Below are 24,158 nucleotides of genomic sequence, written 5' to 3' on the forward strand. Positions count from 1 at the left end.
CATAGGATTTTCTGGGGTGGTGGGACCCAATGTGAGATTATATCACAGGGCCTAAAATCCGTGGTGGCACACCTGATCACAGCTACAATCCAGGCCCAATGGTTGCCTTTAAAAATACTGAATTAAAATATGTATATGTAATCTGCTATTGCACATGCCATATTCTTAAATATGCAGAATAATTCCCTAAATATGCAAGGAATTATAATTAATATTATTCATATTGTAGTTTGTGTTTAGCACATTTGTGTTGATTTGATTTCCATGCATAATTCCAGGACATGGTATATTAACACACGAATGTCCACTACAGAATGCGACAACACCCAAGAGAAGCAATCATAAACCATCCGTTTATGATCAGTTCCCTTGGTCACGGAAGCACGGTCTTCAGCTTCGGCTAAATGCATCTCTTCATTTGCATAATGGCCAACAAGGGCTGTTATTTTGAAACCCAGTGGATTTATACGCGTTACATGCCATATTCTACGGTGCCCCCCTGGGGACAGCTGAGAAAAAAAGACCCATGTGTAAATCTGTACTCTCGGTTTATAAACCGTGCCCTCGGATTACGAATCCATGCACACGGATTTGTAGTTATTTGGCGCGCTGAGCAACTGGCAGAGAGGAAGACGAGAAAACGCTGGAGGAAATCAATGGCAACATAATAAAAGAATGTTCTAAAAAAAAAAATTCGTGACGCACACCACTTTGTTTGTGGTCTCTTATTAATGCAAGTCGCAGTTTCGCATGCCCGCCGAATTCATGGAACTCCAGCGGGACACCGTGTTACTTTTCTTTTCGCAGAAAATGTGCACAATTCTATTATTGGTCTGGATACCATTAACCTTAACATCAGCGGTAATGTTAGCTGGCCCGAGTGATTCGTTTACACCTGTTATAAATCAGGTTCCGAGTAGTAGTGGAAACCAACACATTTCGTTTTCGTAGTACCGAAGTACGATGGCGTCAATCACCAATGAAAACGCACGCAATTGGTTACTGGGCCTGACGCAACGACGTACCGTGTATTTTTCTTTCCCCCCCTCCTCGCGCGAGGGGGGAGGTAAACAAGATGGCGGAAGTCTGACAGCAGCTGATTGAGGATTGCAAACCTTCAGTTAACAGTCATGCATGCACCGGCACGACGCAAGGAAAAGAAAACCTGAAGAGGTAGCTAAAATATGAAATATCGTTGATAGATATTTGAATGCGTAAGTAAGAATTACTGTGGCTGAGCATCTGAACTGTAGCTAACACAATCTATTAACTACTAACTAACATTAACAGGATAGCTAGCTAACTTAGCGAGTTTACCGCAAACTATTAGCTAATAGCTAACATTGACTGCATGAAGCAATATCTGACTTTATTTGCTTACTGGTTTGGCTCCTATAGTTGATTAAATTATTCGGTCCCGGCATGGTTGCCACCAAAGTCAACATTTTCTTGTTAACGTTTCATAAATATTAAGATTAGAAAGTTTGCAACGGTATCAAGATCGTTAATGGGCCAAAGACCTAGTGCATAATTCACGGTCCGGTGTTGAGTTGGGGAATGCACGAGTTAGACTGTAAATAAACGGAAGGGACGCGTGTCTGCGTGGAGCCGCTGGTGTGTGTTCACTGCGCTAACCTTAGTCGTAGTTGGACACTGGAACTGCATGTAGTTCCCCATGCAAACCGGTATGTTTGCGGAGTATAACACCCCGTAGCCAAATACAGTTTGTCGCTTTTGTTGGCTTGCTAAACGTTGCACAGTTAGGGACGCGGCGTTGCTACAACGCAAGCTTTACTCACAATGTCGTTTATGGCTGGCTAGCTTGTTTACTTATTAACCTTAACGAAGCTTCAGAGTGTTAGCGTTTTTTTTTTGTTTCAAAGCAAAGGAGAATCACGGAAATACTGCAATGTCTCTGAGAAGTCGTGACGTGAGCCGGATGATGTAAAAAAAAAAAAAAAAAGGACACAGGACCACAAGTTATGTTTTTTGGAATAAATGTGTGTGCAATGTGTGTATAAACATTGACATAACCTACCTGTCAAGTGGTCTCGAAAATACCTGGAAATAGTTTGTAAGCTGTACACATTAATACGAGGGATTTTAGTCCGTGATCAGCTAACTTGATGTGAGTTTATATATACGTAGCGAACTAAATTGTAATATCACGTGGAAATGTTTTACAGAGTTTAGCCGTTATTTAAATTTAACAGTAAATGTGTTACTTCTTGAGCCTGAGAAATTATTTGGTTTCTTAAATTACAGATTCCATGGAGCAAGATCATGGTTTGCTGGCGATGGACACCCAAGAACTTGCCTTTAACTCTTCGCCAGCTGGTCAGGCATCCAGCCCGAGGCAGTGATGTACGATTCTGACTGATGTCGGATTAAGGAAAACCGGATGTTTTCAGTTTTAGACTATATGTAAAGAAGCAACAACCAAAGAAGGAAGTCTCGTTTGCGGTGGTTTGTAGACTAAATACTGCATAGCCTACTTTTGAAGTCACCAGGCGAAACGCTACTTAATTCAGCAGATGTAACGTCACCTTACTGATAACGCACGGAACTGGAGACGAAGGACATCGAATACAGGCATGCTGACCAAGGGCGGATCTGTGCCAATAGTCTGTTTTCTGCCACTTTCGAGCGGCGGTTCCGGTACTTTAAATCAATGGGATGTAATCTTATCAGTTAACCACAAATGATCTGAATTGATACCGGATCTCTGGCTTTCTTTGGGCTGAATTGAGCCGGCTTTGGTGGCCATTTGCCAGAAAAAGCAGGCAACGTTGTTCTTTTTGACATATTTTTGGTGTAAATGAAGACACTTGACCTTTTTTAGTAGTTCAGTAAGTCATTGTATTTTTTAAAAAAGAAAACAGAATTCATGAATCGGTCACTCGGTTAATTAATAAACACTCAATAGATCAACTCATACATTAAGCAGCCCCCCACCCATTCAGCTGAAACAGGGACATCGGGGTGGGTGGGGGGGAGGAAGGAGGAAGATCGTTGTGGGCGGAGGTTTTTTTAAAGGCTTTGTTTGCGGGCGCGGTTCAGAGATGAGCGAGGGGGACGTCGCGCACATGGACTACCTGACGGGGTCGGACCTGATGGGGATGGACACCTTCATCCACCACATCGACTCCACGGAGGTGATCTACCAGCCGCGCTGCAAGCGGGCCAAGCTGATCGGGAAGTACCTGATGGGCGACCTGCTCGGCGAGGGCTCGTACGGGAAGGTGAAGGAGGTGCTGGACTCCGAGACGCTCTGCCGACGCGCCGTCAAGATCCTGAAGAAGAAGAGGCTGCGCAGGATCCCCAACGGGGAGGCCAACGTGAAAAAGTGAGTCACGTGACCTGTGGGGGTGGGGGGTGGGTGGTGGTGGGCGGGGCTACGTGACGTCACACGACACCGGATTCTTTCAAGCGGGAGATCTTGTGTGGTTGATCTCTGCCCCAGAGCCAATCGCGACGCTAGAGAGCCACAGGTGCGTCCAACCTCAGGGGTTGGGGCTGAGAGGGTCCTTGACACCCGGGGGTAGAGGTGTTAGGGTTTTTCCAGAAGCCAGGGGTGAGGGTGTGTGGCAAGGTATATGGGGTGTGGGTCGCCTCAGAGGGCCGAAGAGCAGCTATTTGAGCGGCTCTTATCAAGTGCTGCCAATCCTTTACTCATCACCGTCCGTGGTTTTTCATATAGCAGCCTTTTTTTTTCAGCTGCCATTTGGCTTGTCTTGTCTTTTTTGAAGCGATATAGTAAAAACGGCGGAGTGTTTACATAGAGTCCTGTGGCCTCCGGTGCACGTCCGGCATTTGATAGCGTGATTCCAGGAGGAGCCCGTTCTAGCGGTAGGTTTAAGCCGTTTTTAGCGGTAGTATAAACGCGTTCTGGCGGTAGTTTTAAGCCCTTTTTAGCGGTAGTATAAACGCATCTGACGCAAAACCGCAGTGGTCTGAGTGCTGATGCGCGCGGCTCTGTGTCCAGCTGGCAGTGGGGCACGGTGCGGGAAAGTGCGCGTGTGTTTGGCGTTTTTTTTTGCCAGTCATCAGCTGACCTTAAGACTTCATTTCGGCGAACACGCGCAGGTAGCCACGCGGATTCTGTTTGTAGTAGCTTGTCTGAGTGAATCATTAAACCGCGTTCTCACTCTTTGAGTTCGTGCCGTCTGTCTGTCTATCTTTGGTTTGTGTTTACAGTCTGATAGTAACAGGGCGCTTCACTGTGGAATAGGAAGGGGGGGAGTGTAGTAACTGGAAGAGACCTGTTTGAGACAAATGCAGGAGCGTTTTGAGAAGTTATTAAAATGGCGGGATATAAAAGACACTGCACCCGGACATGTGCTGTACGTTAAACAGGCCAGTACTTCGAGCCATTAACTGGGTTCGCTCGTCTCGTGCCTGCCCATTGTGACGCATTATAAAAACTCTGCTCCATCCGCGCAAAACTGACGGATCAACTGCCCGTTCCAGAATGCGAGAACAGCCAATCAGAGAGCCGGAAAGGTGCGGCTCGGGGGATGCCCCCACTGTGGAGAGAGCCATCTGTTCTTTATTTCTCACTTGCTTGCATCCCCTGTTTTTTTTTATTTTCATTTGGCAGTTAAAAAAGGCTTTTGCTGAACTTTGATCGGTGCCAAATCGAGCACAGAATTCATATACGCATTTTCATGCGTCTGAAATTTGTTGTTTTGAATGCGGTCCTTAACATTTTAGCAAGTTCTAAATGATTACTTTTGGAAGCAAACACTCATGCCCACTTCTACTGTGTTCATCTGTCCTTCTGCCATATGCAACTCTTTTATCTGTTAGCATTTAGCCAGCCTACTCAGCTTACATCGTTTCACATGCAATTCAATACAGCTTAATATTTTACTGAAGCTGTTCAAACGCCTTTCCCATGGATACCATGCCAATGTCCTGCTTTGGAATCAAACCTGCAGCCCCTGTGTGACCGGTCCCTTTGGCTAAGCGGTTGTTGTGTGTGTGTGCACGTGCGTGTACGTGTGTGTGTACGTGTGTGTACGTGTGTATACGTGTGTGTGCGTGTGTGTGTGTTGTGGAAACGCATTAGACCATGGGGCAGAAATCCACCTATGGTGAGGCAGTTTGGAGTTAATCAGTGATCACTTGAGCCGTAGGAGTCCGTCCTGTTGTTGAAATGGAATTACTTCCTGTTGTTGTGATGGGCGGGGGGGGGGGGGAGGGGGGGTGCCTCTTGACATTCCCAGCATGCATTGCAACCCTGTCAGCAGCAGGCGTATACCGCTGGGGACCCTTTAGCCAATCGCTGACTTGAATGAATCACTTTACCGTGGAAACGTACCAAAAATCAGCAGGCACTGCAGCCCTCCCGGCCTACAGTCTGGCACCCCAGCATGGAGGATCACAGGCCGAGAGCTCACTGTTGCCCCTACTGGCGAATGTGAAGAAGTGACCGTTTTTTTTTCTTCCTCTGCTCATATTGTGCCCGATGAATTCTAACATCATCATATTAATATGACATCATTCAATATTTGCAACCAGGTCCCCGGTTCATGTTTTGGCTGGGGTTTTTGTGTGTGGCGTTTGCGTGTTCTCCCCGTGTCCACGTGGGTTTTCTCTGGGTGCTTCAGTTTCCTTGCACATTCTTAAGACATGCAGACGTACTGATTAAAGACTCTAAATTGCCTGTAGGTATGAGTGTGTGAGTGAATGGTGTGTGTGCCCTGCGATGGCATACACCTGACCAAAGTGTATTCCTGCCTCTCACCCACTGCACGCTGGGATAGGCTCCAGCACCCCCTGTGACCCTGACCAGGAATAAGTGTTAGATAACACCTGGATGGACGGATGGATTTAATATAGTACGATAATCTTGTATGATCAGGAGGCAATTTGTCAGATTGTGTGTTTATTTTTAAAACCTCTTTGCCTCTTTTTTCCCTCCCGCAGAGAAATCCAGTTGCTACGAAGACTGAGACATAAAAATGTCATCCAGTTAGTCGACGTGTTGTATAACGAAGAGAAACAGAAAATATATCCTTTTGGGAGAAAGTGGGATGGGGGGTTTGGTTGATGGCCTATTAATGAATTCCACAGGGAACCAGTTTCTTTGGTTTTGTTGTCTGATTATGATAAAGATGATGCATTGTTCAGGGTTGCCATGTTCCTTAAAAACAATCCTTTTGAAATAATTTCATCCTGGGGATGAAAGGCTGTGACCAAGTAGCTCTGGCGTCTGGCTGTTCCTGTACCGCCCCAAAAGTGTGAGCTGTGATCGAAAGGAGGATTCTGACCTTTAATTCAGAGATGAGCCCCCCCCCCCCCAGGCTGTGATCAAGCAGCTCTGGCGTCTGGCTGTTCCTGTACCGCCCCAAAAGTGTGAGCTGTGATCGAAAGGAGGATCCTGACCTCTAATTCAGAGACGAGAAACAGCCCCCCCGCCCGGTACCCTCCCCCCCCCACCCGATGCTTGCTGCAGAGCGGCTACGTGCTAGCCGCTAGGCTTCCCTAGCGCAGGGTCTCGCTGAATCTAAAAATAGCGTTCTGATGCGTCATACGCACCCGTCGCCGCTGGGCCGACCTCATGCGAGCACACGAGCAAGAGAGCGAGATCGAGATTTAAGCTCTCCTCAGACCACCCTTTCAGTCAGCTCGCCCGCGATGCTGTTTTTTCCCCCCCGTTTTAATTTAAAGTATTTTTTTATCACGGTCAGCTGTGCATCAGATGCAGTTGCAGGTGTTTCCCTGCAGGGTTGTTGGAGAGAACGTGATTAAGGGTTTTGGGGGTTTTTTTTTTTGTGTTGCAGTTTCATTCGCTGACCAGTAGATGTCTCTCTTTGTCCTGTGTGCTCAGGACGGACTGCGGATCGATCGACTTTCTGTAGTCTTCAATGCGGCTCATTCCAAAATACTCCCCTGACTGGTGACATAATGCATCCACTTCTGTGTTTTTCTCTCATTTACACTTGAAACTGACCCTGAAATTAATTGATTTTATCTATTTTTATTAAGTCAAATGTTTGTTTTTTTTGTTTTTTTTTTTTAAAAACAATTTGCTCCTCACTCGCACAAATCATTTGAATCAGTCTTCTCACTCAGAATTCCCTCATGGCTGCTGCTGAAACTGATGGCTCTGTCGCAGACTGTGGGAATAATATCTCGCTCTGCACCCATTTCCAGACAATGCGTCAACAGTCCCCCTTTGACCCTGTGATGAATTGGTCGGTTTTTTGTTTTTAAAGCCTGATAACTGTGGCCTGATAAAAGACGTCTGTGACCCGGACGGTTTATTCTTGTTGATGAGCGGTAAATATCGCGGCGCACAACGCTGGAGCGGTGGGTGGAGCGCGAAGACGCAGCGTTAGCGCGTTAGCACGTTAGCGTTCCCCAGGGCTGCCCTCCGCTGCGTTCTGAGATTCTGCTGACTCATGCTCTGGAGCGTGGAAGATGAATTTGAATGAAGAGTCTATCGTGCGCGTCTGTCTCTCCTCTGATAGCTGAGCGCTAGCGGCCTTCAGCGCCCCCTGCTGGGAGTCCTCCACCGTGCGAGCTCCTCTTGGTTCCTTAAAAAAAAAAAAAAAAATTATAGTATATTTTTTCTTTGACCTTTGACCTCACGTATATGGTGATGGAGTACTGTGTGTGCGGAATGCAGGAGGTCCTTGACAGCGTTCCGGAGAAGCAGTTTCCAGGATATCAGGCTCACGGGTAAGACTCCGCCTCCTTCCCCCCCCCCCCCCCCCCCCCACAAACACACACCCAGCCTTTTACAGTAGCCTAGCAACCAGCAGCCACTCCTCTGCCACATATTCATAATCAGAAATGGCTTGGAGAGACAGCGCCATAGAGGTGTGAACGGTATGGCTAAATCCATCGCCATGTCCTTTTTCAAAGTGGCGGGAACTGTCCTCTTTTTGCATCCATAATTCACGATGTTCAGCGCAGTAATAATGTCTCTCTCTGTCAGGTGTATTGTGCAAAAATATAAAAATGCTGAAATATTTTACTCGTTCTCCGTTTCCAGATGGCTTGCGAGCCTCAAAGTTAGGAAGATTGATTTGATTGGCGTCTGTAATGTGCCTTCCTGCTCCACCGCATTGGCTGATGTTTGGTTGTGTATGAGTTTCAAGACCTAGTCCTTTAAAATGAGATTTTTTTTCTGCTTGATTATAATGCAAACTCGCACATTTCTGCAGATGGTTGCTTATCACACTCCTGTGCTGGAACACTGCAGTGTTTTTCAGGGTTGTGTTTTTTTTTGTCCTTTTTTCTTCCAGTCAGCCAGTTTAGGCCTTAAAGCAGGGTCTGTGGTCTCTTCAGCCAACCAATGACTTTAACACAGCATGCTGAAACACTCCAAATCCCAGCATGCACTGCAACTCTCCATTTAAACAGCTACAGGAAAAAAAACCAAAGAAGAAGAGCCCTGTCTCTCAGTAGAGAAGCCTACAGACGCTGGTACCTGCCTGTCTTCTCACAGGTATTTCTGCCAGCTTCTGGACGGCCTGGAGTACCTGCACAGCCAGGGAATCGTTCACAAGGACATCAAACCGGGGAACCTGCTTCTCACTACGGACGGTGCGCTGAAAATATCCGACCTGGGCGTGGCCGAGGTGAGGGGGTCGTGCTGGCCGTGCGTCTGTCTGAAGACTCTCAGAAGGGCTCTGCTCCAGTGTGTGGATGGGCCCCACGGTCTGGTATCTGTTAAGGCTCTGTGCCAGTGTGTGGATGGGCCCCATGGTCTGGTATCTGTTAAGGCTCTGTGCCCCCCCCCCCCCCCCAGGCGCTGCACCCCTTTGCGGAGGACGACACGTGCAGGACCAGTCAGGGCTCCCCGGCGTTCCAGCCCCCCGAAATCGCCAACGGCCTGGACACCTTCTCCGGCTTCAAGGTGGACATCTGGTCCGCTGGGGTGACCCTGTGAGTCTGCGCCCCCCCAAACCCCCTTTCTCAGGGTGATTTTAATCTCTCCACCAATCAGATGTGGTTTCACTGCAGCTCGGCCATCACGGGGTTCCTGATGTTCAGAGTCTGGAACAGGAAGAACCTTCCCAAGTGGCTCATTTTCTGTCACCAGGGAAGCCATGCCCATTATTTTGGTCAGCCACGCCCACTGTCAGAGCAGCCACACCTACTTTTTTTTGGTCAGCGACGCCCACTGTCAGAACAACCACACCCACTCTCAGGGCGGCCACGCCCACTCTTGCCATATTAGCTGTGCGTGCTTCAGTCAGAGCTCTTGAGTAAGTGCTGAAATGCTGACCTCGCTGAACCCCTCCGTCCGTACCCTAATCCAGCAGTTTTCCTTCGCAGGTACAACATCACCACCAGTCTGTATCCGTTCGAGGGGGACAACATCTACAAGCTGTTCGAGAACATCGGCAAGGGGGACTACAGCGTTCCCGAAGACTGCTCCCCCCTCTTATCGGACCTCCTGAGAGGTAAAGGGCCGTCTTCCTGTGGATGCTTTGGTCCCATTGGTCTGGCCCAGTCAGGTGGTGGTCTGTTGCCATGGAAATAAGAAAACCAACAATGTACTGTGGGGGGGGGGGAGGCTTTACATGAATCCAAATCAAAGCATGCAGGTGAGGCTACCTGGAGGGGGGCAAGGGGGGCATTCACAGGGCATTGCTGCGAAAGAGCGCGTGTGTGTGCAGTGAACCTGTCCTGTATAAATAAAGGTAAATAAATAAATGAACGGTGAACTAAATACTTTAATAGACAGAGCTTCTGTGCACTGCCAGGAAGTGACCCACTTAAATGCATCGAAAGCCGCTTCGGCTAACTAGCGTCAACTAAAAACACAAAAACAAGGCGCAGCCTGGTGCGAATCGTCCTGCACAGAAGCCGGGATTAGCTTGGTCCCCGTCAGCTGCTTTTGTTTCCCGTGCTCGATTCTGTTTAATCCCCCCCCCCCCACCCCGAACCGAACTGGCCGCGGAACATCAGTCTGGCCGCGCTGCGTTTTTAGCCGCGCGCGATGCTAGTGGCGCGATGCACCCTGTCACTGCATGCTAACGTCACGCGGGTTAGCGCTGTTCGCAGTTTGTCGTGTGTGCGTTACGGGCCGCGGCTCAAATGCAGCGTCTCCGCGTGACCGCGCGCGCAGGAAGTGCCGCGCCTGGCGCCGCCCGCGGCGTTTGAGACAGAGCGTCACGCCGCTGACAGTCCCTTAGGGCGTGCCGAGCGACTCAACACTCTGCTCCCACTGAGGACAGTGTGGGAGAGACTCAACACTCTGCTCCCACTGAGGGGCTGGGCTGGGGGGCTTTCTAAAGGACAGTGTGGGTGAGACTCAACACTCTGCTCCCACTGAGGGGCTGGGCTGGGGGGCTTTCTAAAGGACAGTGTGGGTGAGACTCAACACTCTGCTCCCACTGAGGGGCTGGGCTGGGGGGCTTTCTGAAGGACAGTGTGGGTGAGACTCAACACTCTGCTCCCACTGAGGGGCCGGGCTGGGGGGCTTTCTGAAGGACAGTGTGGGTGAGACTCAACACTCTGCTCCCACTGAGGGGCTGGGCTGGGGGGCTTTCTAAAGGACAGTGTGGGAGAGACTCAACACTCTGCTCCCACTGAGGGGCTGGGCTGGGGGGCTTTCTAAAGGACAGTGTGGGTGAGACTCAACACTCTGCTCCCACTGAGGGGCTGGGCTGGGGGCTTTCTAAAGGACAGTGTGGGTGTGACTCAACACTCTGCTCCCACTGAGGGGCTGGGCTGGGGGGCTTTCTAAAGGACAGTGTGGGTGAGACTCAACACTCTGCTCCCACTGAGGGGCTGGGCTGGGGGGCTTTCTGAAGGACAGTGTGGGTGGGGAGGGGGAGGGGGAGGGGGAGGGGGAGGGGGGAGCTGCCGTTCACAGATGGACCAGCAGATGGCGCCGTGATAGTTCTGTCTGGGTGTCGCTGTTTAAGACTTTTGTGTGTGTGTGTGTGTGCGTGTGTGTGCATGTGTGCGTGTGTGTGTGTGAGAGAGAGGGGGGGAGATCCAAATCTAAGAATAGAGCTTAATTTAAGTGTGAGGGATGGCAGTGGCAGATGCCCTGTGTGAATTACAGATAGATATCAATAGCAGTAATAATAATAATAATAATAATAATGAATCCCTCGTATGATACACTGTGGCCCAGAGTGCTTAGCACAGAAAAGCCAGCGATAAGATGGTCAGAACGCAGAGATGAGGCGATCGGCGGTGACATCACAGCGAGCTTCCTGTCCTGCGGCTGCTGTGCACTGTGTCTGTTTCCTGTCGGGGGGGGGGGTGAAGGTTGGGGCAGCTGGGAGGGGCATCCTGCTAAACCGCTGTGACTTTGGCGGTAGGGAGGTGCGCTGACTACCGCTGACCTGGTATCGAATTCAGACCACGCCCCCTCCCTCCATAAGCGGGACAACTGAAAACTGAACTGGCTTTTCCTCGTGTGTCTGTTATTTATTAATATTTATTATCTGTCCTTCTCCTGGTTAAAGCTGTGCTTCGCCTCTCATTGTTTCAGGCATGCTGGAGTACGACCCGGTCAAGAGATTCTCTATACAGCGCATCAGAGAGCACAAGTAAGTCATCCATCAGTTTGCCTTTTTATAAAAGATTTTTAAAAAAAAGACTTTTTATTTATTTCTCATGATGGCACATAAAACTGCTTATTCCTGTTCAGAATGAAAAGACTTTAACAGTGAACAGTAACAGTGATATTGTTATGACCGCCCCCCCCCCCCCCGTCATAAAAGTGGTTGGATTTATTTGTGAGCTGTCTGAGGGCGTATAGAGCTTTGTTAGACCACACCCTCGATGCTGCGTAATGCTGCTGTTACTATTAATATACGAGTACAACTCTGAGCAGAGTGAATCTCATCCATGTTTCACTCCTATTAAACACTTGCAGTTGATCTGAGGAATTTTGCCGTGTATTATCCATGTTATCCGTGTCACTGTCATCATCATCATCATCATCATCATTCTGACGGACTTTAGGTGAACCCCGCTACCGCCACCCGGTCCCCAGGGTTTGGAACCTGCAACCTCCCGGTTAACGATTGGCGAGCGCTGATCCGCTCGTCCCAAACGGGGGGGGGCGGGCTTACGGACAGGACAGCTGTGCGCTAACTCCGCTAACGAGGCATGGGGTGGGCGAAGGTTTAGCCCGTTAGCCTCCGCGCGCGCTGCGGGGCCTCGTCGCTAACGCCGTCGGTAATACAAACGAGGCTCGAATCCGGCCCGAATCCAGCCTGAATCCGACTCAAATCTGGCCTCAGTCCGGCCTGAATCCGGCTCAAATCCGGCCTGAATCCAGCCTGAATCCGGCCTGAATCCAGCCCGAATCCGACTCAAATCTGGCCTGAATCCAGCCTGAATCCGGCCTGAATCCGGCTCGAATCCGGCCCGGCAGTTTCAGAGTGAATTAGCGCTCTCACACCGGCAGCGGCTCGGACGCCCGTTCCCGTTCTTCAAAGGGAAATCATGACAATGACACGGCGGCGGCGGAGTTAGCATTTCAAACGCTGCGCTGGGCGTGCGGCGGCGGCGGCGGCGGCGGCGGCGGCTCTGATCTGGGCTTAAAATACACACCGGGGACGGGGGAGGGGAAACGAGCCGGCTCCCAAAGACGGACAGGCTTCCAAACCGGCGAAGGTTCCTTTTTTTATTTGAAAATAGTAAATGATGATATGAATTCATTCTTATTCTTTTTTTTTTTTTTTTTTTTTTTTAAATAGAGCTCACTTCAAATAAGTGACATTCCTCGTTGAAGGTTTGTGTGTTGTATTAACGATAACGATAATAATAGTAAGCTTTTGTACTTGGAGATGCAGCTTTCACGTAAAGCAACTAGCAGCGTGAAGTGTTTCACTGTGGAATTGAAAAAGCAATCAATCAGTTGTTCAAAAATAAAAAATTCATTACAAAAGTAAAATTGAAGAACGTAGTTTGGCAATATTGATTATTCTTTAAAAACAAGTGTGTTCTACTCGGGCTTAAAAGGAGAAATAAACGAAGCCTGTCTTTTTTTTGTGTGGTAATTTTCCATCATTTCAGAGTGAGGGAGAGGTTTTTATGGGCAGTGGTCATGGGTGGGGGGGGGGTGACCAGTGATGTCACTGAGTTGCACAGGAAGGAGGGAGAAGCTGAGAATGTTTTTTCTCTGTTCCACACCCCTGCAACCCCAACCCCCCCCCCCCGCCTGCCCCTGTGTGAACTCCTGCACACTGCCCTAGCTGTTTAAAGGCAAACAGCCGTTTCCCTGGTAACGGTGACTGAAGCAGGCCCCTGTGTCGGCATGGCGATGCCTGAGCACATGACCAGTGGGAGGTTACACTTCCTTCACACTCTCTCCCTCACACACATGTGCACACACACACACTGTCACACGTGCACGCATGGACACACACACACACACACGCGCGCACACACACACAGTCATATGTGCACGTATACACACATGTACACACACAGGCACACACAGACACAGAGTCACACACATACACAGGCTTGCATGTTGAGCTTTTGCTGAGTGATTCTGTGGATCGAAAAATTTCCCCAGATTATCGCCACATAATTCTCTCTGCCTCCTCTGACTGGATCCCCCGGCTCCACTCCGTGTTTTCATGGCAACGCACTGCCGCAAACGAAGAAGCATTTTATGGTGAAAGTGAAAATGGAAAGTTAGCATCGGCATTAATATTTAAACCAGCGAAAGGGCTGTAACAGTCAGTCACGCAGCTGCTCTCTCTGTTATGATCCAGCATTTAGGAGTTTTAAACCCTCTCACTGTTCCTGTTTGGGCCTCCAGACAGTTTAAACCAGTTTATTCCAGTTTAATCCAGTTTTAATGTGCAGGCGGACAGGTCTGTGGTTGTGAAGTGTTGGCTGAAGCAGGTGAAGTCCCTCTGAAGCGTTTCGTCAGCCCGTTTCCCTCACCCCATGCGACTCCTCTGGCCCTGGCCTGCGGTATTGGCCTGCCTCTCGGCCAATCAGGTTCTGCATGTTTAATTATATGCCCCGCCTCCCTCCCCCAAACTCTGTGTGCAGCTCTGTTGCAGTGCTTGTACACACAACGGTGTGTTTCCCATATTTCAGGAGAAGGCCTGTTGAATATTGATGGCGCAGTGGGGATAAACCCGCCAGAATGCCGCACTCTGAGTGACTCAGCTGCAGGTCCTGCTTAATTATTCATTAGCCCTGCTTCATTATTCATGTGTGGTGCTTAATTAGTAATGAGCTCTGCTGGTAAGGCCGGGGGGGAGTGCCACGCCCATGGACGCTGTGTTCCCATGGCGATCGGCCACAAAGCCTTTTATACTATACGACACAGTACGATATGCAGTATGCAGAACTTAATATGCAGTGCGGTATACAAAACGCACCGCAAAGCAATGTATAGTGTACAATTTGAACATAAACTAGGACAAACAAACATGAGAGAGAACATGAGGACCAAGCGTTGAACAGAAGAAAGGCAGGAACTTAAAAATACTGGGGGGAAAACCACACATGCAGGCTATCGCTGAAATGAGGAGACGTTCGAGTGCGGTCTGGGGCAAAGCGATGATCCGATTAGCGGGGCGACTAACGGGCACGAGACGGGAAACGCGGGGAACGCACCGAAACGCTGCTGAGAACTAAAATCAGGAAACGGACAGCGACCGGCAACCGGGAACCGGAGTCGCGGCTCAGTACAGTGCGTACAGTACCATGCAGTCCACTGTTCAGCAAATGCAGTATTCAGTGCAGTATCGCAGTGAACACTGTACGGTACAATGTGCAGTATGCCAACCCATATATATTACAGCACACAATAGACCATACACAGTACTGTACAGCCCAATGTACTGCATACAGTTTAGCCCTTTAAGGTGTGAGGTCACAGTTATGCGATTAGAATATTCTCAGCTGAACATTCTATAACGCTGATGTCACAATCACCGCTGGTGACGGAAAGGGACGGAGTTCTAGAACACTGACCTTTGGGGGGGGGAAAAAAACACATTCTGGAGAGCCTGCTCTGCAGAGGACACAAGTGAAGGGCGTTTGGGTCTCTGTTGTCGTCCCGTTCAGCTGGGTGCGGAAGAAACACCCCCGCTCGGAGCCCCCGGTGCCCGTCCCCCCCAGCGCGGACGGCAGGGACCGCTGGCGCAGCATGACGGTCCTGCCGTACCTGGAGGACCTGCACGGGTACCACGAGGACGATGACGAACAGTTCTTCGACAACGAGGACGACATCATCTACACTCAGGACTTCACTGTGCCGGGTAAGGAGGCGACGTCGCCCGCGACGTACAAAAGAAAGGTGTAAGCACCGCACATGAATAATTAAGGTGCAAGCATCACCTTGGTGACGGAGGTGTACGTGTCACCTTGGTGACGGAGGTGTACGTGTCACCTTGGCGACGGAGGTGTACGTGTCACCTTGGCGACGGAGGTGTACGTGTCACCTTGGCGACGGAGGTGTACGTGTCACCTTGGCGACGGAGGTGTACGTGTCACCTTGGTGACGGAGGTGTACGTGTCACCTTGGTGACGGAGGTGTAAGCATCACCTGGGGGACGGAGGTGTACGTGTCACCTTGGTGACGGAGGTGTAAGCATCACCTTGGTGATGGAGGTGTAAGCATCACCATGGTGACGGAGGTGTAAGCATCAGTGTGGTGATGGAGGGGCGCCCCCCCCTTTGCTGTGGGTGATGCTCCTGGTCTCCCGGTAACCGGGAGCGGTGACGGTTTGACGGTGGGAGGCAGCCGGATGCAGTCTCCCGTTGCGTGGGTTACCATCGCTAACGGCAACCCGACAGGCCGCGCGCGGTCCTCGCGTTCGGAGTCATTCCGCCAGATTTGCGACGCGCCGTCTGCGTCTCGCATTGGGGCCACCACCACGTGTGTGTGTGTGTGTGTGTGTGTGTGTGTGTACACGTGTGTGTTCTCACGGATCCAGTGAGTCATTCCTCTCATAATCGGTCTGCAGTCAGGCTTCTGACTGGGTCCTTTTGGCTTCTTTTGTTGTGGCAACAAAGGGGGGGAGAATGTAAAAAGGGTGATATCTGATGAGTCATATCTACCCAGCTGTGTCTTGTGTCAGCAGGGGAGCAGATCTATAGGTCCCTGCGGAAAGGTGGGCTCTAACCTTCCTGGGTTTTTAACGTCTCTGTTGAGTTTTTTCTGTATTGAAGGATCCTGTCGCGTTAGTGTAGGGCCTTATGTTGAGGCTTAATAGGGTTCCAATGCCATCTTCAGAGCACTGGGCCCCCTTTTCAGAATGGGCCCCATATGGAGTCCCTCCCAGGACAGCCCTTCCGCAGTGCACCCCAGGGGGTTACTCTGCTGCTACCGCCCACATTCAGCTCAGCGTATGCCGAAAAAACGAACATGCGCAGGAACAACCACGGTCCTGTGCGGTGGGGTCCTGTTCTACCCCTCTGTGACCTCACTGCGTTCCTCTTAGAGATCTGCATTCTGCACCTCTGCGATCGCGTTGTGCTCTTACTGGTGCTCTGTTCTCCACTGCTATGACAACACTGCGCTCTTACTAGTTCTCTGTCCCCGGACTTTGTGACATCACAATGCTCTTGCGCGCGTTGTTCTCGGTGTTCCGTTTTTTTTCCCACCGTACCTTCCGCGCTCTTATTGTGACGCACGACCCCGCCTCCCGAGCGTTCCGAACGCGGTCTCCTGCGCGGCCGCGGACACTCCGAAGCATTTCTAATCGCGGATCAGACACCGGGGCGTTTCTGCGTTGCCTCGACAACCGAGTGAGTCATCCTGCTGCGTGCAGCTGGGTGTGCGTCTCTCCTCCCTCCCTCCCTCCCTCCCTCTCTCCCTGGTTTTTCAGTCCTAAAGGGCACTGCAGAGGAACAGAGGCAGCCCTTTCTGCTGGTCGTCCTGGCGATCGAGCGAGGCTGCGCTCACCGATGCTCCTCTGTGATTGGCCATTTCAAATCAGGGAGGAAGATGGAGGATAAGGGCTGTGGCGTGTAGGGGGGGACACTCTGTTCCTCGCTGATGCCAGCGTGTTGAGCGCCTGTGATCTCGGGGCTCTGGATATGACCGCATCCCCGAGTCTCCCGCCCTGGAGCCGTTTTAAACGCCGTTTCTGGTGATCCGGGGTAGACAAACACATTCTGGAGTTTTGAGTTCAAGCTCATAATTGGCAGCGCCCTAATTAATAAAAATAAAAAAAGTAAAGAAAAAAAAATGTGTTCCTGAGTAGAGTAGATCGGATTCTGTAGGCTGTGATGAGGAATTAAAAGCGGTGCCTGCATCGCACGCCCCAAAACTGTCTGCTTTCAGCCCCCCTGGGGGTGCTGGGGGTAACTGGGACGGGTCAGAAGTCCTCTCGAGGGGCGAAGCTGCAGGGGATTCTGGGTTTTTTGTCTCACGGACCCCTCGAATGCTGTTCATTCTGCATCGCTGTAGCGTTTGCTCACTGACCACGACCTCGATCACATCTGATAGGTTGGAATTAGATTTTTTTATTTTTCTAAATATACTTCTTTTTGGCTGGACCGCAACAGTGGGGCGAGCCCTATAAACACGAATGTCTGAGACTGAGTGACTGACTGACTGACTGACTGACTGACTGAGTGATAAAGTTACACCGCGCATGTCTATGACGTCGGCCGGTTCGGTCCAGCCGTATACTAGGTTTTTTACTTATTGAGAGTGACTTACAAAGCTTGCACATTTCTGCACAGCGTTCGTTTTGTACAGATGGACTGAAGCGATTCGGGTTGGGGGACGACACGGTGGGGCGGTGGATGGCGCTGTTCTGGGTTCGAATCTCATCCGGGAATTTGTGTGTCCGCGTGGGTTTCCTCCGGGTTCCTCCGGGTTCCTCCCGCAGTCCAAACACATGCAGGTCAGGCTAATTGGAGACGCTAAATTGCCCGTAGGTATGAGTGAATGGTGTGTGCGCGCTGCGATAGGTTGGCGAAATGTCCAGAGTGTATCCCTGCCTCTTGCCCAATGCATGCTGGGATAGGCTCCAGCCCCCACAGCGACCCCGAGTTAGTGGGTTAGATAATGGATGGATGGAATTCAAGGACCAGGCTCAAGGTGGCCGTGGCAGTGCCCCACCTTGGATTTGAGCTTGCAATCTCTAAGTGAAAATGACTGCTGACTTTGAACCGGGTCAGAACTGGGTCAGAACCAGGTCAGAACCGGGTCAGAGCCAGCATGTGTTTGTGTGCCTCTGTGCTGCAGGGCAGGTGGAGGAGCAGAGGCCCCAGCCCGGCCCGAAACCCGTGTGCGCCAACGGCACCGACGCGGCGCCGCTCGGCAAAGCCAAAGCGGAGCGCCGGTCCAGCTCGTCCTCCAACCCGTCCCGCAAGGGAGCGTCCACCGCCAGCAAGATCCGCAAGTTCTCCGCCTGCAAGCAGCAGTGACCCCGCCCACACCAGCCAGGTGAGTGCAGGTCTGTCCGCGTGAGGGCAGTGATTAGGGGGCGTGTCTCAAAGTGTTGGGTTAAGAGCAGATGTTTCTGTGTAAGGGCAGTAGTGTTGGGTTAAGTGCAGATGTTTCCATGTAAAAGCAGTAGTGTTGGGTTAAGTGCAGATGTTTCCATGTAAAAGCAGTAGTGTTGGGTTAAGTGCAGATGTTTCCATATAAGGGCAGTAGTGTTGGGTTAAGAGCAAATGTTTCTGTGTAAGGGCAGTAGTGTTGGGTTGAGTGCGGATGTTTCTGTGTACGGGCAGTGGTGTTGGGTTGAGTGCGGATGTTTCTGTGTACGGGCAGTGGTGTTGGGTTGAGTGCGGATGTTTCTGTGTACGGGCAGTGGTGTTGGGTTGAGGGTTGCGGAGCTAATTACACACGGGGATGCTGAATGCTCTCGGTTACATAAGGCTGTACATGTAAGAAGGGTCACAGACCTGGGTGTGTGTGTGTGTGTGTGTGTGTGTGTGTGTTTGTTTGTGCGTGTGTGTGTTTGTGACTGGTGTTGTTGCACTTCTGTCTGTATGTCCGTTCGTCTGTCTCTCTCTCTCTCTCTCTCTGTCCGTCCGTCTGTCTATCTGTCTGTCCGGCTCACTCGTCTGAGCTCACAGTAGAGGGTAAAGCCTGCTGCAGCAGCTGGGCTTGGAATTGGATGCATGCTCTCCTCCTCTCTCTCCCCTTCTCTCTCACTCCCCCTCTCTCTGTGCCTCTCCCTCTTTTCCTCTTCCCTGTTCTCTTTCTCCCCTTCTCTCTCCTTTTCTCTCCTCTTCTTTCTCTCCCTCCCCCCTCTCTCCCTCTCCCCCTATCTCTGTCCCTCTCCCTCTCTTTCTCTCTCCCCTCCCTGTCCCCCCCTCCCTCCTGCCTGTTATAAAATGAGAGGGGGATTCTGGGACAGATGCTGAGGGAGAGGACGAGTGCAGGAGAAGCTGTGAAAGAGGAAGAGTGAGTCACAGCTTTTAATGGCATTCAACAGCCCTCTATGACTCACTCACACCTCCCACACAGTCTGAGGTGTGTGTGCATGCATATGTGTGTGTGTCTGTGTGTGTGCGTGCATGTGTGCGAGCACGTGTCTGTGTGTGTGTGTGTGTCTGTGTGTGTGTGTGTGCATGTGTGTGAGCGTGTGTCTGTGTGTGCGTGCGTGTGCGCATGCATGTGTGCGTGTCTGTGTGTGTGCGTGCATGTGTGCGAGCGCGTGTCTGTGTGTGTGTGTGTGTGTGTCTGTCTGTGTTTGTGTGTGTGTGTGTGCGCAGAACCTTTTCCTTCAGTCCTGTCTGTATGAGTCATTCCACAGGAGTGAGGATACAGAAGGGCTATAACACTCACAACCATGTAACACAACTCATGTATACACACACACACACACACACACACACACAGAGAAACAGATTGTGAAGGGTTAATAGGTCACTGCAGGCTGTGGGTTCAGTTCTCTGAGGTCAGACAGCAGATATTTCCTGTACTGCTCGCACTTCCCTGAGTTGGGCATCTTGATTGGCTGTTGGTGAAATCCACTCTCAGCATGCTCTACTGTGATTGGTGCACAATGTAGAAGTGTGTTACCAGCTGTCTTCTTTCAGCCAGTTAAAATTCTCTCTCTCTCTCTCTCTCTCTCTCTCTCTCTCTCAGGTTTGTCTTCATATTTCATCCTTTCTTCAGCCTGAAGAGAGAAGAGCAAAAATATTACTCTTCCTTTTCTTTTTTCTCCCCCCTCCCCCCCCCCCCCCCCCCCCCCCCCCAAAATCCATAATTTCAGACTGGTGAAAGTAGTTTGTGACTCCAGGAAGTGCCCTGCGGAGGACGTTATTTCTGCTGCTGCAAGGACTGAAATGGAGGAAGGATGGGGAGAAAGGAAGGATTAGGGAAAAGAAGAGATGATGAACTGTTCGCCCAACCGGAGGCCAGCGTTTAATTTTGCCTTTCTCTTCACCCCCGTCTCCCCTCTTCCCCAAAGTCATGTCCCGGGTTTCTGAAAACACCCTTTCCCCAGTGGAAGTGCGGGAGGACTGCTGTTTAGAACTTATTTTGGCAGCCATGTTGAATTTGGCATTTCTGCTATTTCTCTTCTTGGCTCTTTTCGAATTTCATTTCCCAGTTACTGGTAGCAGTTTCAAAATGACCCGTCAGGTTTTAAAAGAATGGAAATGTTAATGATGTCAGTGACGAAACTACTTGTGAGGATGATGTTGATGATGATGATGATTATTTTTTTATTATTATTATTATTATTATTATTATTATTTTAATTATTGAAACCTGTTTTAAAAGTGCATGCAGGGAGAGACGGGCAGATTTGGTGAAAGGGAATGTTCCAGGAAAAGGGGAGAAGGGGTCCTGTCTGCCCCGTTTGTGTTCATTCTGCGTTTTCTGTTAGGTTGTTGTTTTTTTTGCCATTAAATATTTTTTTAAATTATTATTTATATAAAACCACATCCCAACCAGACGTGCAGTGGTACTTCTCTTTAAAGCATGCATCTCCGAATGCCTGCAGTCTGCTGGCACAGGTTGCGCAGGGAACGCAAGTACGACTGTGCAGCTCAACCGGTGGACATCAGCAATACTGATCTGGGATCAGGTTTTTGCCTGTCTGTAATCCTAACCGTCCACATTATGAACTAAAGTGCAAAACTGATCCTAAATCAGGGCTTGTATTCGTAAAGCATCGGAGTAGGAGGGCTCATCTAGTAGCAAGTTCACCTGCCCATACCCTAACCTTAAACATTATGTGCTGAAAGGATCCTTGATCAGTGCTCCTGCTCTTCGAGATTCTTTATGAATACAAGTTTTGTGCTTTGCCAGCATGAGCCACACAAAAGGACCGCCATCTCCGTTCAAAGCCATAAAACGGTTAAATTTCAGTTAAGAGTTCAGTTAAGTGTTCAGTTAAATTTCAAACGAGCACCATTCAGATGAGGCGGCGACTCCGCCACTTTCCGGTTTAATAATATCGCCCAGTCTATCACGTTTGCAGAACCGGTACAGAATGAAAGCAATCACTAAGTAGACTGAGGTGAATTTGGATGAAAATGAGAGTCCGATCCGAGGTGAATAAAAACAGGTTAGTCGAGAGCAACAGTGGGGAAATAGTCCTTAGTGTAGAGGTGGTCCCTAACACTCAGTCTTATGGAAGAATGAAATCCCCTCTTCGTCGTCTTGCATTTTTAGGACCTAGAGAAGATTCTGTGGTGATTATGGAAGCGCTGTGGTTGGCGTGGGAAGCAGTAATGCACACTTGCTAGTGTCAGCCAGTGCTTCTCCCCTCAAATCGGGTTCACGGCAGGTTCGCGCGCAGCTCAGCAGATGAACTTGCAGGCACTCGATCGACCAGCAGGGGTCGCTGCGCGCGAGATGAGACCGCACTACTGGCAGCACTGCCAGCCACGGTCGGCAGGGTCTCATCTGGATTTCTGGATCAGTGCAGGCTATACTTAAAATTAAGTTTTGATTGCGTATGTTTCAGGTGTGACAGGGTTGTTTAGACCGGACCCCAGGTGTCAGGAGTAATGGGTTCTAACTCTCTATCAGCATCTCAACAAATTAGAACTGAATGCCGCCCAGGTGGATTCCAGGCCTTCATCAAACGCGTATTTTACTTTTTTTTTTTTATGAGCACACGTTGCTAACCACTATGTGCAATCGTATGAGAGAAGAAAAAAAAGAAGTTCTGAATATTGGCGAAAATTTTGTTTTACGATTTAGAACGGTTCAGTTCTAAATGCAGAAGCATAGCCTTCTTCATTTTCCGGCGTAGTAGTGCTATGCGGGAAATTCACTGGTGTCTGAAGAGTTAAAGTAGCCTATTTAACATAATTCTTTGACCCAGATCTGGAGGACCTGTTGTTTGTGCAGCAGTGTTTTCATGGGGAGCGCTATTAAACTAGCACAGAGACGCGAATAACACCGCGATGGTTATTTTTGCTGCCGTGTTCTGGGGGGGGGTCGTGAAATCCGAAAACTCCGTTTTTTTCCGCCCCCTCTTGAGTCTCCATATTGATTCTGAGTCATACTCGCCGTTACCGTGATGTTTCTTCCGTCAGTTGCCCGCTGTTCGGGCCCGACATTTTCAACGAGGAGTTTTTCGGCTCGCAGCTGGAGCAGAACATTGATGGATTGAAGATCATGGCAGAGGAGGGTCAGAGGTCATGTGACAGACTTGTCCTGCTAAGACTGGAACGGGCCGGACCGGTATTCCATCTGTACACAATGCAACATTATATAGGGGAAGTCTAATATTCTAGGCTACTTTGAATGGGATTTTGAATGGGACTTAATGAATCAACGTAATTAATTTGTTGCCATTGACACGTTCTCGCGCCCTATCCGCACGCTAACTGACTGGCTGGATAGTGGACAACGAGACAGTACGTGGGCATTGAACTAGAACCGCTATTTGAATATTCCTGTAAAAACAAATATATCAGGATTCGTTAGGGCTGGACGCGTGTCCTGAAACCGTAATCGCATTTCAATCTGTGGACATCGTTCTCCATTTACCTTTATTTTTTACCATTACATGGGTATGTTGTCATTTGTCACAAGTATGTCCTTTCCTCTACCCCTTTGTACTTGCTCACAAAAAAAACACACACACACACACACACACACACACACCTCCATGTTACGGCAAAGAACAACTTAAACTTTTCAGACAGAGCCTCACTTCTGAACTCTTTATTTCCCGACTGAAAAAAATAAATACATACAATGATTGGTCCCTCAGTAAATATGGGTCATAAAAGTTATTTTTTACCCCCTGTTTTCCCCAGTTACAGTCAAGAATACAGAAATATAGTTTTTATTTTTATTTTTTTTAAATAAAAAAATCAACAAAGAAAAATTTCATAAGATCACTCCTTACTCCTAGGGGGGGGGAAGAACTGGAAGAAAAAAAAGTAAAAGCCCTAAAATATAACCACTAAATGTGCGTATCAACGCTTCACTTCAAAAAGTAAAAGAGCATGACAACAGGTACTCACTGTACCTAATGGTGTGCAATGTTACACATCTCTTAGGAGATATGGAACAACTAAAACATTTAGTTTTCACGTTTGCACATGCAAAACTAAACACTATAAAGTGTATTGATGCTTTGGACAAGCTACTTTTTAATTATACAATGACAGGTGTGTTCACAGGTCCTCTAACACTTAAGGATTTACCTAAGTATACCACCAAAATGATCACATTTGTTTTTATACAAAATAGCTGATTCCTGTAGATCTGGAACAGACAAGTACATTTGGCAGAAGAAGAAGAAAAAAAACAATTTAAAAAACACGTGACGGCATTTTTACCTATTTACACCATAAAAATCTTAAGCAGGCTAGTCTTGCCTCTGAAACAGATGATTACTCTGCTTTTATATTAATCAAAATTAATTTTTACACATTCTTTTTTTTTTGTTTAAATATGCTCGATTGCAGATTGGGTAGCATGTTGTATGGTTCCAAAGCATATGTGTGTAATGCTTCTCTATTGCTAAGATGCACCTACATTCTCATTGATTCTAGATTCTATAATTCTAGATTCTATTGGGTCTGAAAGGCGTGGGTGTGGATGCGATCAGCCTAGCAGGGATTGGTTCTGCGTGTGGTATGGCAGTCAGTCAGCCAATGAACCGGCAGACTCATGGTGATCGACAGATGACTGCCCAATCGGGGCTCAATCAGAGATGGATGTCCCCGCCTTCATCAAAAAAAAAAAGATGTGTCATGGAGCCTCCAGTCCACTTGGGGGCAGTAGCACCTCCTCCCAGCTCCTTTGCTACTTC

The 24,158-nt window shown here is 49.2% G+C and overlaps 1 protein-coding gene across 3 annotated transcripts; it reads left to right on the top strand.

Annotated features, from left to right (window-relative positions):
* The first annotated feature begins 1,025 nt into the window (after positions 1-1,025).
* LOC118230589 (serine/threonine-protein kinase STK11-like) lies at positions 1,026-20,829 on the top strand. Of its 3 annotated transcripts, none has more exons than XM_035423718.1 (11): positions 1,026-1,173; positions 2,266-3,346; positions 5,932-6,015; positions 7,600-7,689; positions 8,462-8,594; positions 8,765-8,901; positions 9,295-9,422; positions 11,471-11,528; positions 15,025-15,218; positions 18,161-18,371; positions 20,018-20,829. In XM_035423718.1, the coding sequence occupies exons 2-10, from the start codon at positions 3,063-3,065 to the stop codon at positions 18,340-18,342; spliced, it is 1,290 nt and encodes a 429-aa protein (XP_035279609.1). In that variant the 5' UTR covers positions 1,026-1,173; positions 2,266-3,062; the 3' UTR covers positions 18,343-18,371; positions 20,018-20,829. The 3 variants fall into 3 exon arrangements, with proteins under 3 accessions (XP_035279609.1, XP_035279608.1, XP_035279610.1); XM_035423717.1 differs by having other exon boundaries at positions 18,161-18,361; XM_035423719.1 differs by having other exon boundaries at positions 1,038-1,214; positions 18,161-18,361.
* Positions 20,830-24,158: the final 3,329 nt, after the last annotated feature.

This window comes from Anguilla anguilla, chromosome 6 (genome assembly GCF_013347855.1).
Source record: "Anguilla anguilla isolate fAngAng1 chromosome 6, fAngAng1.pri, whole genome shotgun sequence".
NCBI classification, from domain to species: Eukaryota; Metazoa; Chordata; class Actinopteri; order Anguilliformes; family Anguillidae; genus Anguilla; species Anguilla anguilla.